At 40.3% G+C, this 18,799-nt stretch overlaps 1 protein-coding gene across 7 annotated transcripts in view; it reads right to left on the bottom strand.

Moving 5' to 3' along the window:
* Window positions 1–1,656: 1,656 nt before the first annotated feature.
* The window catches only part of pde1cb (phosphodiesterase 1C, calmodulin-dependent b), a 115,312-nt gene continuing 98,169 nt past the window's right edge, over window positions 1,657–18,799 (bottom strand). For all 7 annotated transcript variants that reach the window (XM_085253564.1, XM_085253565.1, XM_085253566.1 and 4 more), the window contains 7 exons: window positions 13,401–13,521; window positions 11,792–11,873; window positions 10,769–10,889; window positions 8,324–8,499; window positions 7,595–7,828; window positions 6,534–6,596; window positions 1,657–4,884 (listed from right to left, as the gene is read on the bottom strand). In XM_085253564.1, the coding sequence (XP_085109690.1) occupies window positions 4,868–4,884; window positions 6,534–6,596; window positions 7,595–7,828; window positions 8,324–8,499; window positions 10,769–10,889; window positions 11,792–11,873; window positions 13,401–13,521 (814 nt within the window). In that variant the 3' untranslated portion in view covers window positions 1,657–4,867. The remainder of the gene's footprint in view (window positions 4,885–6,533; window positions 6,597–7,594; window positions 7,829–8,323; window positions 8,500–10,768; window positions 10,890–11,791; window positions 11,874–13,400; window positions 13,522–18,799) is intronic.

Genomic DNA, 18,799 nt, shown 5'->3' with positions numbered 1-18,799 from the left:
AGCGGGTGGAGGGAGGTTCGGAGTCTTCTCTCACCCCCGTTCTCTGCGACCTGCTGGAGCAGGGGGGCTAGGAGGAGGAGTTGGCCGTCCGACTGCGGTCTGGAGTGTGGAGCCTTCCTGCTGCTGCGGAGTCGGGGCGGTCTGCCTCCCCCCACCGCAGGGAAAAGGGAAACACCACCTGGGTCTGGGTGCAGTTCCCCCCTCCAGGGGCGGGGGCACCTAGACCCGGTTTGTAGAGTACGCTTGGGGGGTGTGATCGTGTGTACAACGTCTCTTTATGTATGTCTCCACGTTGGTTGAGTGTGGAGTAAGTGCATATGAGAGCATGAGGGTGGGAATGGATGTTTGTATCTGTGTGTGCCTGTATGTCTGTGTCTATATGCCAGGTTGGGTGTCAGGCGCCACCTCTCTGGGGACATCTCAGGCCCTCCAAGGTTTGGAGGCCTATCTCCCCCTACCACCACTTCCCCTGCCAGTGGCGGACCCCCTCAGACATCGGTGCGTTGGTGGTTCTTTGTGTCCGGGGATGGGCGTCCAGGTACACACCGGCTCACTCCTTGGCGGCCGCTTATCGGGGCCTGGAGCCTGGGGCTCGCTCGGGCCACTTCGGAGGTGGGGTGCCCCCGGCCTCTCGGCCTGGGGCTCGGTCACTCAGGCGCAGCTGGCTGCCGGCGGAGCTCACGGGCGCGTCACTGCAACTCCCCCTGGCTTCTGCTCCACGGCTGCTGAGTGAGCCCTCATCTGGGACTCTCCTCAGCTCTTTCCGGGACAGTGGCGCAGCTGCCCCTCTGTTGGTCTTCCTTGGTCTCTTGTGTTCTGGGGGCCTCTGGATGTCTGGAGTTTTGATCTCCTCCACACCTGCTTCACGCCCTGGAGGACGGGGCTGTGGCCCCCCCACACCCTCTAGCAGATTATTACATGAAGGAACCTTTTAAAAAAACAAAAAACAAGCGCGTCCATGCTCACAGGTGTACACACGGGTGATCACACCCACAAACTACACCCTTTTTGGCTCCTACCTCAAAGCACACTGTGTTCTGTTGATCTTATGTGCTGCACAATAATGTTTAATATTTAGTATTTACTGTCATATTCCCATATATCATTGTGATGTTGTTTATTCTATTACTCTTGTTCTCTTCTGCTTGCTTTCTTTTTTCTTTCTCAGCAGGTGATCCAGGTGATTGATATATGCATTTTTTTTCTCTGCCCGTTCTGTTGGTTTTTGTCTTTTGCCCTTCTCCCCCGTCCCTCTTCTCAGCTGTTTCTCTTTCCCTCTTTCTTTCTCCCCTTCTTTCCCCCAGTCAAGTCTGTTCCGTATTCAGTAAGTGAAAATAAAATAAACAATAAAAGGTGAATCAAATGGACCATTACGGCAAGGCTGGGATGGTCAGTTTGGTAAAGTAAATCCGTTGGGCATCTTTCTTTGCCTTTAGACAACAATTCTGATGGCAAAAGAGCCAAACGGGACAGGCCAAAAAAAAAAAAAAGAAATTTTCACCATGATTCAGTAATGACTTTTATATATATAATTGCTCCGGTCATTTTCTTGAAAAAGATACTCTTATGTATAAAATATGTAGAGTATCTTTATATCTTTAAAAATGTCAGATGGTGTTTTGCAGAAATGAAGACAGGCAGACATGATCTGAGCCCTTTGAATCAAGATTTATTGATACGGCTGTGCAGTCACAGAGCATGGTGGCACACACGGCCGCCTGGCCGGCATGGGACAGCAACACACACGCACGCACGCACACACACACACACACACACACTCAGTCAGTCTGTTTATTCAGGGATGTAGTAGAGAGTAGTACAGAACAAAGTGAAATTCAACATCTTTAAAATTATTATTTTTATGTCACCTATCCTTTTTGTCTCAATTTAACTTTGATATTATGAATGCTTTTTATAAAAGCAAACATATCAGGAGTATTGGCCTGATGGAGCATTTAAAACTAATACTAGAATAGATTCAAAATGAATTGTTCACTCAGGTTTACACAGTCCACTGCATCACTTTTTGTTTCTCTCCCACAAACACTCATCTCATCATACTCTCATCAACAGAGAAGATCACAGTGAGGAGATCAGAAAATGCACATTAAGTATTTTGTGGCAGTTTCTCACACACAAAGACGCACGCACACACACGCACACACAAATCCTTCAAACCCATCTAACCTCAGTCATTTCAACAGTTTGAGATCAGTCATTATAGAGTGAATCAGACTAAACAAGGAGGAAAAAAAGCATTAAATGAACAACAAATGATTTGTTTCATAGTAAACATTACAAAACACCATGTTCAGAAGTCTTTACATGTCATAACAGCTATGTTTCCTATTATGGTTGGTATAAATTCCTGTTACATATTCATACAGTAGGCTATCACAGTAGCTAGTGGAAGGTAGAGCAAACTACAAGACTGTACATGTGTTGGTCCCTCAGTAGGGCAACTATAATCTGTTTTACCAAGCAGCCTATTGTGAGGATGCAATAAATTTTTCTTTTCAATCTAATTTGGCAAGACTGTTAGAATAGAAATTTACATTTATGAATCTCTTGAATTTTTCTGACTTCAAAGTTGGTGCAAGAAAACATCACAGTGACACAGATAGAGGAGAAACAAAAAGAAGTCCCTACATGTTACAGACGCACGTTTTTGACAATCCATCCTCCAAGACAAAGGAGGAGCAAAACGGTACAATAAAACAACAGAGGGACAACATACGTACAGCACAAAACAGCCAGAATAAACGCATCTAAATGAAATAGAGCAAAATATGCGATCATAAATACATTACTTCTGCTGACTTTACAGAGACAACGTGTGTTTTTCAAATCTTGAGTGTGTTGGAAGATATTAACTGGTTTGTTTGACCTTAACCGGATCAGCACAGATTAAAATGACATCACAAAATTTTCCTACAGATGAAAGGTGTGAAAACGGAAGTACAGATAGAGGCACACATTCAGTCAGTTGGCCTGATAACCAATGACTCTAGTTTTTTCTTTTCTTATTTTTTCCTTTTTTTAGGTAAAAAGCAGCATGTGATTACATCGCGTGAAAAACTGCCATACCCCTCCAGAGAACTGATGTTCCTGTTACAATGAAAAAAATGAAAGGGGGAAAAGGTAATAACCCCTTTTAGAACGCAGGATAATATATACTATACATATCAGTAGCTGTGTACACATGTATAGTATGCTTACAACTTATTGTAAAAGCCAGCTAAATGCCAGGAATTTGACCTTAGCACAGTCAATTTGGGAATTTCCAAATAAAAGAATGCAAGGAAAATAAAATAAAAGTGCACTATTGTGGAGAAAGCATAGCCATCATACTGCAAATACTGCCGCAATGCTTCTTTTCCTTTCTTCCAATTATACGTATTACAATAATAGTAAAAGCTGAACCTGCATTGCAGTGGTTTAATATGTTACATTTGCACAGTAAGCAATATTTGCATCATCTGTACACGAGATTACAAGCCTTAAAAACCTTGGCAAACAACCAAGAAGCGATACAGTGGGGACTCATAGCCTGTGATGCATCAGATGGATTCAGCCTGCTAATAGGTGTATGAGCACAATGTAAACATGTACATTAAACACTACGCCCACAACCTAGAAGGTGAAGCTGCTGTTATGTAACTGTGCTGGAAAAGGAAACAAAAATACATATAGAAGATTTTTCAGCAGACAATGTTGACATTTTGCTACAGCTTTCATCCATGTAAGAAGGCATCGAGAAGAAGACAAACTTTGTGAGGATCTTAAAACACATCTAGGGCATGATTCATACGTGACATGAGCAATACAAATTGTTTTACCAAAAAAAAAAAGTACTGAAAAGAGAATTTTATATCTTACAAAAACTTGAATGGATTTGCGTGTGTGATATGTCTTAAATTGCACAAGAGGCATTCCCATTGTTTTCAACTATTATTTTAAACTATGTCAAAAATTGTGGTGGATTGTGGATAGATTTCTACTCCTTCTCCAGACATATACAGACTGTCTAATATATACAGTAAAGAGGACATCAACAATATGTTCCTGACTGCAAGGAGCACAAATGTGTTAAAACTTCACAATGTCTGAGGAAAGCACTACGGAAGGAAGCATTGTTCAGAGGAAAATGAGCCACAACCGGTGGTGAAGATTGCATGTTAATGTGTCTAAAGTGGCTTCAGCGGCCATAAGAAGCTCCCAACAGGAACTTCCAAATCAAAGGGGTAGAGCGTTTTACGTGAGAATAAAACAGTAGTGCTGTACACATGTCCGTATACTGTACATGCTATGTAGCAGATAAGAGTCCCTCTGAATGTGCATTTACTCTGCATTTCAAAACAAGTCTGCGTTTTGTCTGTGATTGAAGAATTAAAATATGTGACTGCTTAAAAACACAAAAAAAGGTTTTCAGTTTTATAACCAAACCATGAAGAGAGCTGCTGAGGCAAAGTGGGACTTGTACAATGGCTACGTGTATGTGGCTATGTGAAACATACTTATTGAACATACTTGGAGAAAAGTAAATCGATGGTATACTTTAAGAAAAAAAGAAAAAATCAGGTCATTAAATCATCTTAGCTGGCTTTATCAGTAAGCAGGAAGAAAAGAATAATGCACGTGAGAGCCTGGGAGCAGAAACGTGATAAAAGCAAAAGAAAAGAAAAAAAAATGGCTGATTATAAAGACAGGGAAGCAAAGGTGGCTGTTTCTCAGTGTCCTGTAGAGGGCGGCACAGTCCAACTAATGACTCTCTAACGTGAGTCTGAGTTCTCCCATGCAAGATTTAAAGCAGGTTTAAGTTGCAGCAACAGTGACAACAGAGTGGCACTGGTACTCCCCAGCTTACTTACTCCATCACGACCTCTGTTTGGGGGCAAACAGAAAAGAGATATTAATCATTTAGGGAAATAAATGATATATTTGTGTTATCTTCTAATCAAATACTCCAACACTGTGATTCACAAAATTAGTAAGTTACCTTATTTCAAGGGAGATACAGTGGTGTGGAAAGTATTTGCCCCCTTGGTGAGTTCTTATTCTTTTTGCATTCCTCACAACTACATGTTTCAGATCACTGAAACAATTTTATTATTAGACAAAGATAACCCAAATAAATGCAAAATGCAGATTTTAAACAATTATTTCATTTATTAAGGGAAAACATTTTATCCAGATCTGTGTGAAAAAGTAATTGCTCCCTAAACTGGTTGAGTCGCTTTTGGCAGCAAGAACTGCAATCCAGCATTTGTGATAACTGCCAATGAGTCTCTCACACCACCTTTCAGGAATTTTGACCCACTCCTCCTTGCAGAATTATTTTAATTCAGCCACATCGGAGGGTTTTTGAGCATGAACAGCCTGTTTAAAGTCACGCATCTTAATTTGATATAAGTCCAGACTTTCACTAGGCCACTGCAAAACTTTCATTTTGCTCTTTTGAGCCATTCAGAGGTTGTCTTGCTGGTATGTTTCAAGTGAACTTCAGCTTCAGGGCATGAATTGATGGTTGGACGTTCTCCTTCAGGAATGTCTGGTGGAGAGCAGAATTCATGGTACCATCACTTACAGTAAGTCCTCCAGGTCTTGAAACAGCACAGAAGCTCCTGAGCATCACACTACCACCATGCTCGACTGTTGGTATGATGTTCTTTTTAAATGCAGTGTTAGTTTTACACAGATGCAACAGGAATAAAACCTTTCAAAAAGTTAAAGTTGGTATTTTTTGGTCGACAGCATTTTTTGCAGTCTCTTTCGCGTTGTTGAATCATGAACACTGACCTTAACTGAGGCAAGTGAGGCCTGCAGTTCTGTAGATGTTGTTTTGGGTTCTTTTGTGACCTCCTGGATGAGTCATTGTTGCTCGTGGGAAGGCTCTATGCTGTTCCATGTTTTCACCATTTGTGGATAATGGCTTTCACTGTGGAAGCCTTAGAAATCACTTTGTAACACTTTACAGACAAAAAACTGTTTGTGTCTCATCTGTTTCTTTAAATTGTGGCATGACTCCTTTGAGAATCATACCACGGCTCCTTTTTGAGATCTAGCCTACTTCACTTTGTCAGTTTCTATTTAAGTGATTTCTTGATTCAGCAGGTCTGGCAGTAATCAGGCCTGATTGTGGGTAGTGAAACTGAACTCTGAATGCTTTCCAAAAAATGTGGTTAATCACAATCATTCATGCAATCATGTATGCATACACAATTGTTAAATCATGTACACGTACTACATGTATGGAGGTAATTACTTTTTCACATAGTGCCTGGTAAGTTTGGATAGCTTTTTTTTCCTCTTAAAAATGAAATAATCATTTAAAAACTGCATTTTGTATCAGGTGGTCTTTGTCCATTATTAAAGTTTTGATAATCTGAAATATTTACGTCTGAAACAAACAAAAAAAAAAAATCTGGAAGGGGCAAATACTTTCCACAGCCCTGCATACAGAAATAGATGGAAATAAAGATATTTCAGTTTTATTTTCTATCAGTAGCTTCAGGCTGCAGGGTTACACTCACCCTCGACTGCTTTGTTTTTGTCTTTTTCACCTTCTGGAGACTCGGCCCCTTCTGACAGCTCTCCTGAAAAAAGAAATGGTTGTGTTACTATTCTGACTGTACTTATACATTTAAAATCAGCATTTAAAAACATGCAATAGTCCAATGAGTAATTCTAAAATACAGACCCACAGAATGGTCTGTATAACGAAGGCAGCATTAAATTATGTACAATCCCCAAATCTACAGAATTTAGTCTGATGGAAAGTTGCAACTTCCAAACAGAATATTTTGCTCAGTGTAAATGTAATGCTCTGTATAAAGAGATGGAACAAGCTGATAATACTGTCAGAAAAACTGAATATGATAATATTTTAAAACTTGAAGCAAACACTGGGAAAATGAAAATGGGGAAATTTGATGCTCATAAGCTAAAAATATGATTAAAGGAACTTTGCATTTGCTCTCTTTTTTCAAAATTTAAAAAATTGGATAGAAAAAATCCTCCTTGTGTTTCTCATTCTGTTCTAATACAATAACAAACCTATTCTTGGATTAAAAAGCTACAACAATCCATCAAACTGATTAGTCAGTCCAAGTGACACGTATATTTTAATTTCAGCTTTTCATATGTGCTGATGTGAAGCTTTTTCATCTCAAATGGGATACTGTTCACAGTATCTGGACTTCAGAGTGCTGCTTTGATGAAACGAGACATAAAGATCCCATGATTTGCTTTAAGGGTGGGTAGTTTTTTATTCTGACTTTGAAGGGAGGGATTTGGTCCAGTCTAGTTAGGAATTAACAAATATTTTGTAAACATTCATATGTACTCGAAAGATTTCATTAAAACGTTACATTTTGGAAGTTAATCTAAGACTACACTGATGCACTGATCAATATCAAATTCCATGGAAAAGTTAGCTATGTTCTGCAAACTTTTATGATCACTTAAGCTCCCAGAAAAAGTTTGCATGTCAGTAAACTGTATGTACTGACTGCAACATGTAGAGGATCAGGCCTTAGGTCACGTCTTTTAAAAGCCGGCCATGCTGTGGGATTACATAGTTTAAAGGAAGTACCGTTCTGCAGTGGGGGGCTCTTGTGCGTGGCACTCCCAGGCTGTGCTCCCTGCTCTGTTTTCCCTGTGTTACCATCTGGTGGTGTGCTGACCTCTTCCGACTCGGGCGACTCTCCCTCCAATTTGTCCTCCTTTGGTTCAGGCTGTTCGGATTCTGCTTTGACCTCCTGGGGCTCCATCGACTCTTCCTGCTGTGCTCGCTCCTCTGCTTCCTTTTTAGCTCTTTCCTCTGCTTCTGAGGTAAAATGGAGTATGGGAGCAGTTTAGAAATATTCATAACTCCTTATTTTTTACTTTAAATGAGGAAAATTCGAGATGAGGATTAACAAACAGTGTTTTTGTTAACACACTGGAGCTGTACTTTGTGGACTTTAAATGTAAGTCTAACATTCTTTCTTTTAGCTCTGTTTTTGGTCTCCACCAACTCACAAGACATATGTAGCTTCAGTCTAATGTTTTTTGTGCTACTGTAGTATGAAGTAAATTAAATACAAATTAATCCACACTGACATACTGATCAGCAGTGGTGTATTATTTCATCATGTCTCAACAGATCATGTTCCCACCAATGCTGTTGTTGTGCAGGCCAGTTAAAACCTCCCTATAAGTCGAAAGCAGTGCAGCTTTTTAAAGCCAATTTTCTGTGGAGAAGGTCATGATCTGTTTGGACAGATCAGATTTACCATGGCCATAAATCACCATATTTTCACTAGATCGAACTGTACTATACCTTTAGCGGCCTGGGCTTTCCACCTCTCTCGGTTTTGATAAACTTCTTCATTCCACAACGCTTTGAAGTTCTTCATGTCCACCGTCAGGAGAGAGCCCGGGCCCGATGAGCTGCTGTCGGAGCCCATGCTCTTGACACTGTGCCTTTTGCTTTCATCTGAACTAATACTGTTCAGACTGGACAGACAAAAAAGAAAAATGTAAACAAGAGATAAAGTATCTAGAGGTATTCAAGCAGCTCTGAGAGACTGAAATCGGGCCACTTTTACCATCACTGGGCATGTATCTGCTGAAAAGAGGTTAATGCAGTTGCATGGCTGCAGCTGGTGGTGTTTAAGACAATGGAAGCATTAGCATCATTGCACAAGACTGGCTGAAGATTTTAAGGAGTTTTCAAGAACAATTTCCTAACGGAAAAGATGTCAGATATTTCAGTCAAATAAAAAAAACATATTGCGTAGATCATCTGGTCTTTCATGGGAGATATTGATGAAAGACTGATTATGCAAATCATAACCAAATTGTAATACCACAAGCCAGCAAAAGCTGTTTTAAATTAGTAAACCAATGTGCCTACTCAGTGAGCGGCAAAGTGGCAAAACACATACTTGAATTTGTTTCTTTACTTTTACCATCAGCCTGTGTGTGATTCTGTAGTGATATAGAGAAATTAGTTTGGGGAGTTGACAGTAGGAGGAGGTGCCACTGAAAAAGAATACCCCAGGGCAGCGCAATAAAAAAATATATACTCAAAAAAAGTTTAATGCAATCTGGTCTGATGACATCTATTAGCCTGGTATACAGTATTTAGTTTATACCAAGGACATCTTTCTTAACAATTCATTATGTGAATAAATGAACCTTTGATTTTATACATCACAGTTACATTTTACTCGGAATTATTGCTTCATGGTTTTTGAGGGTAAAGAATCGTTGTTTTGAATTTATCTGACCTAGTTCATATCTGTGATTGTGAACTTACTTCAGGTTGGTTCATTTTAACTCTTTGACCTTGCTCTTCCATGTTAATGTACCAATTGCTGCCATCATATTTGTTAATCATGTCACACTTTGAAAGCTCCTGTTTTTCAAACAAAAGTCGGGCATTTAGAAGGTGCTCATGACTGACTGAACAATGGGACTTTTTATTATAGGCACTAAAAGTCACAGACCTCCAGCTGCAGGGAATTGCAGTTCTACACTGCTGGAAGACCCCTTTTAATGGATCAGAAAAGATATTCCAAATCTATTATGTAAGGTACAAGAACGTCAGCTTCCTGCAATTCTTTTAATAGTTGCAGATATTTAATTCAAAGTTACTAATGTCAGTGACGTTAGCCCTAGGAAAAAAAAAATCTATGGGATCTTAAAAGTCAGAAGGAATCTGTCTCTGGGGACCATAAATGTCAAAAAAAATTCTTTTTCAGCTAAAAAAAACCTTGAGCTTTTAGATTTGTCTGCGTGTTGAAAAAGCAAGGAAGAAGCAGAGGTGGATAATCATAGGAAGCGAGACAGACATAGTTACAGGTGATTGAAAGCAGCTATAAACGGTGTGAAGAAACAGTCCAAGGAAAATCAAAAGCACCCAGGTGTGTACGTAGACAAAGAGACTGCACAAGTGGCAACACTATCTGAGATTTCCACTCGGTTAGCTTTGACTAGAGGCCCACTGAGTGATGCTAATGACTGCTGTTGAGGAGAACAGGGAGGATGATATTGATGTGCAGGTGCAACAAAAGATGCAGAGCCAGACTCCCCAAGTACTGCTTTATTTTGCAATGAGCCCACTTAACAAAACATAAAGTTTAAACAATTTACAGACTAAAGTTTTTTAATTATCTTTCTCGTTATAGTTTAAATATTATGAACAAAAAAGCAAGCGGAATGTACTTTCTTATTTGGGAACTTTGAAAGCCTTGCACATACGTGATTGAGTACGAGGCCGGAGGAAAAGTATTGAGCCAATTAATTAAACCAGTGAAGGCAAAATCGCTTCCTTTTGTATCTCGAGAGGCTTTTGTGTATGCCAATCCAGCACCACAGCTCATTCTCGATCACGGACGGTGAGGTGAACTCGACTAGCATCCCTAAAATGTCAATTTCAAGGTGTGTAGCTCTGCTTGATGAAAGGTGGAAACATTTCCACGCACAGAAATGGATTACTCATGGGAGACTCATCTGCTGTTCTCAATACTTCCATTAGATATGCCGTTATTGCAGCAGGGTTGTTGAGGTCTAATCTTGTCATTGAGCAAGTAGTTTCTTGGAAAGGTACACGAGGAGAGAAAACAGCACGTTTTTTTTATTCTTGATCGACGAGGCTGGTTGAATAAAATGTAATGTGATTTACATACAGTCACCCACTTCCATCTGCTTGGTTTTCCGACTGAGCTGCACAAACTTTTTTATTCCTAAATGATCTCTGAGAGAAACCACTGCAGCTTACCTTGAGCGTCTGAAACCAGTCAAACCGGAATGGGAGGCCTCCTCAATGAGTGGCGTGACAATGCGCTCCATCATGTCGGTGAGCACAGTAAAGGTTGGCACTACGATGAAGTCTATGAATCCTGGAGATGAAGACGTCGGCAAAGGTAATGTTAGCATGTCTGCGGTATATAGTCACAGTCTATTTTGTGCTATTAAAGGTTAAAAAGAAGAAAAGAAGCCCAGAGCAAAAAAATAATAATCTTTTTAACGTTAATTAGTAAAACGGGCAAACAGCAGTTTGATGTAGTGTGTGATGTAGATGTAGATTGCACAATGTAATAATTATAGAATAATGACACATTCAGACTGGTTGGCTATAAGCCTTCCTTTCTTCCTTGCCACTGGGTAAGAAATCTATCGGGAAAACTAAAGCAATAAAAAACAGAAAGAAGACAGTTCTTTGATTTTTCCAGTTAGTTGGAGGTCTGAAGGACAGAATTAACTAAAAACTATACCAGGTACAAGAAAATATTCCTGTTGGCGAAGCAAATAAAGAAGTCAAGATGAGAGAATGATAGAACCAAAAGTGAAATAAGAGTGAACCTCAGAGGGAACTCAAAACCTGCCTGCTTATCAGCAAATATTAGCTGCTGTTTCAAAATAGATGCCAGTTTCCTATATGATTAGTGTTTCTGTGGAGACAGAATAAAATAGCTTATTTTGGTTTATTTTTATTTCTTTTACACATTTTTCCGATATTTTCTTGTTCAAATGTGGCAGACTTCAATTACTCGAAATAAAAATTAGCCTTTTTAATAATTTGTGATGCAAAAAATATCAATAGATTCAGTAATCTTCTGTGAAAACAGTAAATACACCTTTGGCCTATGTAACCTCTACACTTTTAAACGTGTTCTAGCTAGTTCAAATGTTTGTCCATTCCTCAGTGCAAAATTCCTTCAGTTGCAAGATGTTTTTCCCAAAAAAAAGTGGCGTACTGTATTGTGCAGATGGTTTATGTGAGGGTGGGGAAGCCTCTCACCGATTTGTGACTGTGCCACCATCGTTGACTTTCGGTCACAGAGTGGAGAGAACGGCAGCCCGAGCTCAGCTTCTTTGTCCCCCTGGAAACACAAGAGCTTCTTAAGTCAAAATCCTCCTGTCTTTGATATTTTTGGGCAAATACGACGCACCCTGCAGACATGCACACACACATCTTTGCCTACACACTTACCACTGCACACCATATGCTCACACTTCTATCAACAGACCTTGGATTCGTCTGAGCCCCTCCCCGAGTGCGTTTGGGCCGCAAATGTGTTTCATTTTCTCCTCTGTTTTGTCACAAACAGATGAGATGTGGAGTCGGGAGGCAATGTTCTTTGGAGAGGCTATTTATCGGCATTCGTATCCCCAGAGACAAAAGGCTCGTGAAAGCAACCACAATAACAATAGCACTGATAATGGGAACAATGTGGATTAATAATGGACGAGATTTAAGCAGTGTGGCACCATTTAAACGTCTGTCCTTCTTTATGAGATTTACAATTACGCCATTTATTATTTATAGCATAAATTCATTGTCACGCTGTACATTTTAATCTTCTATGGAGCACGTTGTTCTTTTTAAAAACACATTTGCTGGTGTGACTGCATATTTCTCTTGTTGGTAGTGTTTTGCAAAAGCTTCACATTAACAGCATTATTTCCCAATATTAATATTTCATTTTTTTATGTCACACTCACATGAAGTGTGTTTCACACTTCATGTGAGTGTGACTGAATCAAAAGAATAAATCGCTTTTGTTGACATAGCACCCAAAAACTAATACAATGCACCAGCGACAAAGATGAGCAATAACTAAAACCAAAAGATAAATAAACTGCATTTCAAATCATGTGTTTCATCTATCAGCAAGAAATCTCAAGATATTATTTCCAATGCCTCTCTTCAACCTCATGTCTTCATTAAGGCTCTGTTGGACTGCGCAGTAGCACCTCAGAAATTTTAAATCTCACGCCAGCATTTAAAAGTCGATAAATCTTGCACGCTAGATATTCAATTCACCTCTAGGTGCTTGATATTGTAAGGTAAAGAACCTACAATAATACAGAGAAAACCCCAACAATCAGACAACCCCCTGTCAACAAGAACAAGGCAACAGTGGGAAGGAAAAGCTCCCTTTTAATAAGAAGACTCAGAGAGGTGAATCCATCTGTCGCAATCCGCTGGGCATAAGGGGAGGGAAGATATCATTTTTAATGTATAACACCTTAGGTGGTTTTTTTTAATAAATTAATTCAGCAAATTTAACAGGTGTCAGTTTGTCAAAATATAATCAAAGTTATAAAAAACTCAAACATAGATAGCTACATGTGGCTTATTGATCATGGCAACGATATACTTCCGATTTATGACCCTGAATTCCAGAATTTCATGAAATTGGAGAGCATGATCTTCCCCCAAAGGTTTGATTAGTTCTCAGCATGACTACCTAGTAAACTGCCAGCTGAGGGTAAATTTGACCTTTGTGTCTGAGGTCAACTGAAAAGCATGCCATGTTCTCTCTGCATACATTTAAACTACCACTAAACCATACACTGTACCAACATCATCCAACATGTTACTCTGACGTAACAGAGGAACTCACCTGTCTGAAGAACTCCTCTAGTAGGGAGGTGGTCCAACGGTGATGGAGGTCCCAAGTCTTGGCCGGGTGGCTGATGTCTGCTGTGTGCAGCAGCAGGGACAGCGCCTTTGGCTTGTCGATGCTAAGAGAGAGAAGACAGGCAGTTTTAAAAATTGCCATCACGGCTGTTTTCTTGAAAAGTCTAATGGTTTATGTTTTGTATGTGTGTTTTTATAAATGAAAAAATAAGCTATTGTTAAAGAAAAAAGAAAATGATAGAAGGAAAGAAGGACAAATAACCATTTGCAATGCAGCCAATTGATTTTGGAGGTATCATGATAAATTGTATTGATTGAGATCATTTTTGTGTTTCTGGCTTTAAAAAATGAATGTGAGTCAGAAGTACAGTGGGGCAAAAAAGTATTTAGTTAGCCACCGATTGTGCAAGTTCCCCCACCTAAAATGATGACAGAGGTCAGTAATTTGCACCAGAGGTACACTTCAACTGTGAGAGACAGAATGTGAAAAAAAAATCCATGAATCCACATGGTAGGATTTGTAAAGAATTTATTCGTAAATCAGGGTGGAAAATAAGTATTTGGTCAATAACAAAAATACAACTCAATACTTTGTAACATAACCTTTGTTGGCAATAACAGAGGTCAAACGTTTACTATAGGTCTTTACCAGGTTTGCACACACAGTAGCTGGTATTTTGGCCCATTCCTCCATGCAGATCTTCTCGAGAGCAGTGATGTTTTGGGGCTGTCGCCGAGCAACACAGACTTTCAACTCCCGCCACAGATTTTCTATGGGGTTGAGGTCTGGAGACTGGCTAGGCCACTCCAGGACTTTCAAATGCTTCTTACGGAGCCACTCCTTTGTTGCCCGGGCGGTGTGTTTTGGATCATTGTCATGTTGGAAGACCCAGCCTCGTTTCATCTTCAGAGTTCTCACTGATGGAAGGAGGTTTTGGCTCAAAATCTCACGATACATGGCCCCATTCATTCTGTCCTTAACACGGATCAGTCGTCCTGTCCCCTTGGCAGAAAAACAACCCCATAGCATGATGTTTCCACCCCCATGCTTCACAGTAGGTATGGTGTTCTTGGGATGCAACTCAGTATTCTTCTTCCTCCAAACACGACGAGTTGAGTTTATACCAAAAAGTTCTACTTTGGTTTCATCTGACCACATGACATTCTCCCAATCCTCTGCTGTATCATCCATGTGCTCTCTGGCAAACTTCAGACGGGCCTGGACATGCACTGGCTTCAGCAGCGGAACACGTCTGGCACTGCGGGATTTGATTCCCTGCCGTTGTAGTGTGTTACTGATGGTGACCTTTGTTACTTTGGTCCCAGCTCTCTGCAGGTCATTCACCAGGTCCCCCCTTGTGGTTCTGGGATCTTTGCTCACCGTTCTCATGATCATTTTGACCCCACGGCATGAGATCTTGCGTGGAGCCCCAGATCGAGGGAGCTTATCAGTGGTCTTGTATGTCTTCCATTTTCTGATGATTGCTCCCACAGTTGATTTTTTCACACCAAGCTGCTTGCCTATTGTAGATTCACTCTTCCCAGTCTGGTGCAGGTCTACAATACTTTTCCTGGTGTCCTTCGAAAGCTCTTTGGTCTTGGCCATGGCGGAGTTTGGAGTCTGACTGTTTGAGGCTGTGGACAGGTGTCTTTTATACAGATGATGAGTTCAAACAGGTGCCATTCATACAGGTAACGAGTGGGGGACAGAAAAGCTTCGTACAGAAGACGTTACAGGTCTGTGAGAGCCAGAGATCTTCCTTGTTTGAGGTGACCAAATACTTATTTTCCATCCTAATTTACGAATAAATTCTTTACAAATGCTACCATGTGAATTCATGGATTTTTTTTTCCACATTCTGTCTCTCACAGTTGAAGTGTACCTCTGGTGCAAATTACTGACCTCTGTCATCATTTTAGGTGGGGGAACTTGCACAATCGGTGCTGACTAAATACTTTTTTGCCCCACTGTACTTTATCTGCCAAGTTCCAGCTTCAGGTTTTGCCAAAAACCTGGCAAAAAAAAAAAAAAAATAGAAGTTGTTACAAAGACATTGCAGATTAATCTTGGATAAGATTAATGAAAGACCCCAGAAAAGATGCAAGAAAATGCCAATAACGGTAAGTATCCCTGGCACAGCTGCACAAGAGTCTGCAGCTGTCCAGAAATGAGTCTGTACAAGAAATTCAGTCTAAGTGACAGGTTAGCTTTTTATTGTCTTTTATGTTTTACTGCACATTCACTGGCTTGAGTTTAGTTTTTCATCCCCAGTCACTTAGAATATTAAAAAAAAAACATTATTCCAACATGACAGCAAGACAACAAAACTGGTTTTGTTTTCACTTTGCGAGTCTTCAAGTGTGTGTATGTGTGTGTCTATGTGTGTGTGCATGTGCAATCATAGTATAACGAGGTCCTGGAGACACCAACTGTAGTGAGAACTACTACAAAGGCGGCTGTGAGGAGTGTGGCAGGTGTTTAAACAGTATGACTGCATATCTGTTGTTTAAACGTAGATTATTTACTAAATGCGATAACATAGTTGGTATTGTTTGCACCTTGTGGGTCTGTGTGTATGTGTGTAATCATAGCATAATGTGATCCTGGACATAACAAATGTAGCATGATCCAGAAAGCCCGTAGTCTGTAGTCGATTTGAGTTTTTATGTCTTTCTGTTTCTGGGCTGACCACACGTGCAGTCACAAGGATTTACAGATATTGGCTTGAAGCCAAAATAACGGCCAATTGAGTGATGACTGTGTTGGTCACAAAAGTGTGACCAACACAGTCACAGTTCTTAGATCACAAAGACATAATCATGGGTATCACAGTAACATATAGTACAATACATACAATACATGTATAATTTTGTATTTATAACTATCTTAAGTGATCGTGGCTCAAGAGTTAGGAGTTCGCCTTGTGATCGGAAGGTTGCTGGTTTGAGCCCTGGCTTGGACAGTCTCGGTCGTTGTGTCCTTGGGCAAGACATTTCACCTGTTGCCTACTGGCGGTGGTCAGAGGGCCTGGTGGCGCCAGTGTCCGGCAGCCTCGCCTCTGTCAGTGCGCCCCAGGGCGGCTGTGGCTACAATGTAGCTTGCCATCACCAGTGTGAATGTGTGTGTGAATGGGTGGATGACTGGATGTGTAAAACGCTTTGGGGTCCTTAGGGACTAGGAAAGCGCTATACAAACACAGGCCATCTCCCATTTCCATTAAATCTAATTTTCAGTACTCAAAAAGATGAAATGCACTATTTTCATTACAGTAAGGAACCCCCTACCTCCAGCACTATGTGTCTATCTGTATAGTCTTCCATCCAGCCATCCAAAAGTCCTCTTCATTCATATTACTTCCACATTAAAACACAGTATGAAGATCATCTCAGCTCTAGAGAAATCGCAACCTAATATCAAAATCTCATGGTAAACGGACTGAATCATGAACAGACGCATATAGAAAATAGGCAGTCACATGAAAATGCAGGCACAATAATACATGCATAGCAGAGGTTAAACAGAGGTGAAAAAGACTAGCTCACGTTTTTTCCCCTCATTCCATTTGTGGCAGATTGGGTCTTAAAGTGCACTCTAAGCAGGCCTGCAGCAGTCTGGTTTGAATTACTTCACATTAGAGTCTATTCAGCATCACAGCTCCCTGCAGACTGCAATCTCTTATTTTGGTGCATGCTTGCGTGTGTGCGTGTGTGTGTGAGCACCCAATACTCTCCCTTGACGATTACCTTCAGGTCAGCAATTTTCAAGTTATATTCACAAATACAGGGAACACAATATTGTTGATACCAATATATATTTTTAGGAAGCCACTTATCTACATATCAGTGCCTTCTGAGTAATTTTCAGATAAGTGCTCGGCATTATCACGGTGAAAAGAATACCCTGAAGGTCAACATGTTTCTTGTCAATGCGGCAGCTGCATCAGCACTGATGAGTCATCACATTGCATGATAGTTTGCTTGATAGTGTTTTTATTTCTGTATGCACGCTTCAGCTCAGTGTCTGCATGTACAACAGTTATCGGTCACTGCAGTCGTGTTAGGGTGCTTAAAGTGCTTAAAAAGATGCACACCATTAATGCACTTAAAAATACCAACAGAGTATTATGTAGAACTTCTAAATGAATCAGGCACATATCTAACGTCATTCACTACCATTTAGTTTAAGCAAAGCAGGGCCTAAACTTTGTTTTTTATATAGATTCACTGCAAGAATTTTAAAGAGAAGCAAAGTTGTAGCCATTCTCTCTCGGATAACATTAAGAACCACCTCAGCATAATTTGCCATCCATATTTTTTATGTGTGGGTCTTTTCTCTGCACTGGTTCACAGCTCTGTGGCTCGAGTCATTTTTTACTCAGGAACAGCAGCCTGATATTAACTGTCAGAGGTACAAACCTAAGGTGTCCATCGCAGTGAGATTGGATATTAAACAGGCCTTTATATACAACCCCTTTAGTACGACACCCACATAATATCCGACCAAGCCTATGTGAGAACAGAGCAGGCAAATATCTACTGAATTCACAAAAGGCGTCACGTGTCCTTCCTCTTGCACGGTCTCTCCAAACATTTCCCTTTGCCTTAAGCAAACAGAGTATTTGCAGTAGTGAGAACGCATCTTAAGTGCGCAGTCTTGCTGAAAAAGGGCAACTCCTGACATTTTCTTACTTTATTCTCTGGATATTTTCCAGAGTTAAAAACCTAAAAAACAGCGTCTTTGCAAGGTCACTTGCGAGCTGTAGCCCTACTTTGGCTCCCACTTCGCCTCATTAACGCTACATCACATCTGTTGCCAATCTATGAGGTTTGTATGGGTTCAACATAAATAAAAAAAATACACAAGAGATTGCATGGTAGCCTTCTTGACAAGTTTACTTCATTTTGTAGTCTGTATTAGATTTTGGGAATGCACTTATGAAAGTTTATCCCATAAGTGACTTTGTTTTAATTTTACTCTTTTCCTTTTTTTATGATTATTCCATTCTGGGATGAAATTGTGTACCATTTATTTTCCCTAGTTTGTGTCAGTTAGGCATCCCTGTGGCATAATAAGAGATAAGAATATAAAATGTGAACATCAGCAGTTCACAACAGCCAAGTCAGTCTGTGAGAGAACCAGCTCTGTTAGATACTTTAGTTTTTGTTTTCTACTATCAGGGACATTATCCTGCTTGGGAGGAAGCTTCCATCAGATAGTGTGTAACAATGTTTAGGTGGCTGGTGCATGTAAGAATAACATCCACATGAATGCCAGGATTCAAGGATTCCCAGGGGAACATTGCAAGGTAGAGAGATAAAGAGTGTTATTCCCTCATTGTTTCTGGGTGATGTTATTGATAATTTCTCTTCTTGTCTTCCTCT

This window comes from Mchenga conophoros, linkage group LG18, assembly GCF_057382185.1.
Source record: "Mchenga conophoros isolate Kocher_MC1m ecotype Shallow Benthic linkage group LG18, M_conophoros_male_GT1.1, whole genome shotgun sequence".
Taxonomy (NCBI): Eukaryota; Metazoa; Chordata; class Actinopteri; order Cichliformes; family Cichlidae; genus Mchenga; species Mchenga conophoros.
This window is presented reverse-complemented; position numbering and strand designations above follow the sequence as displayed.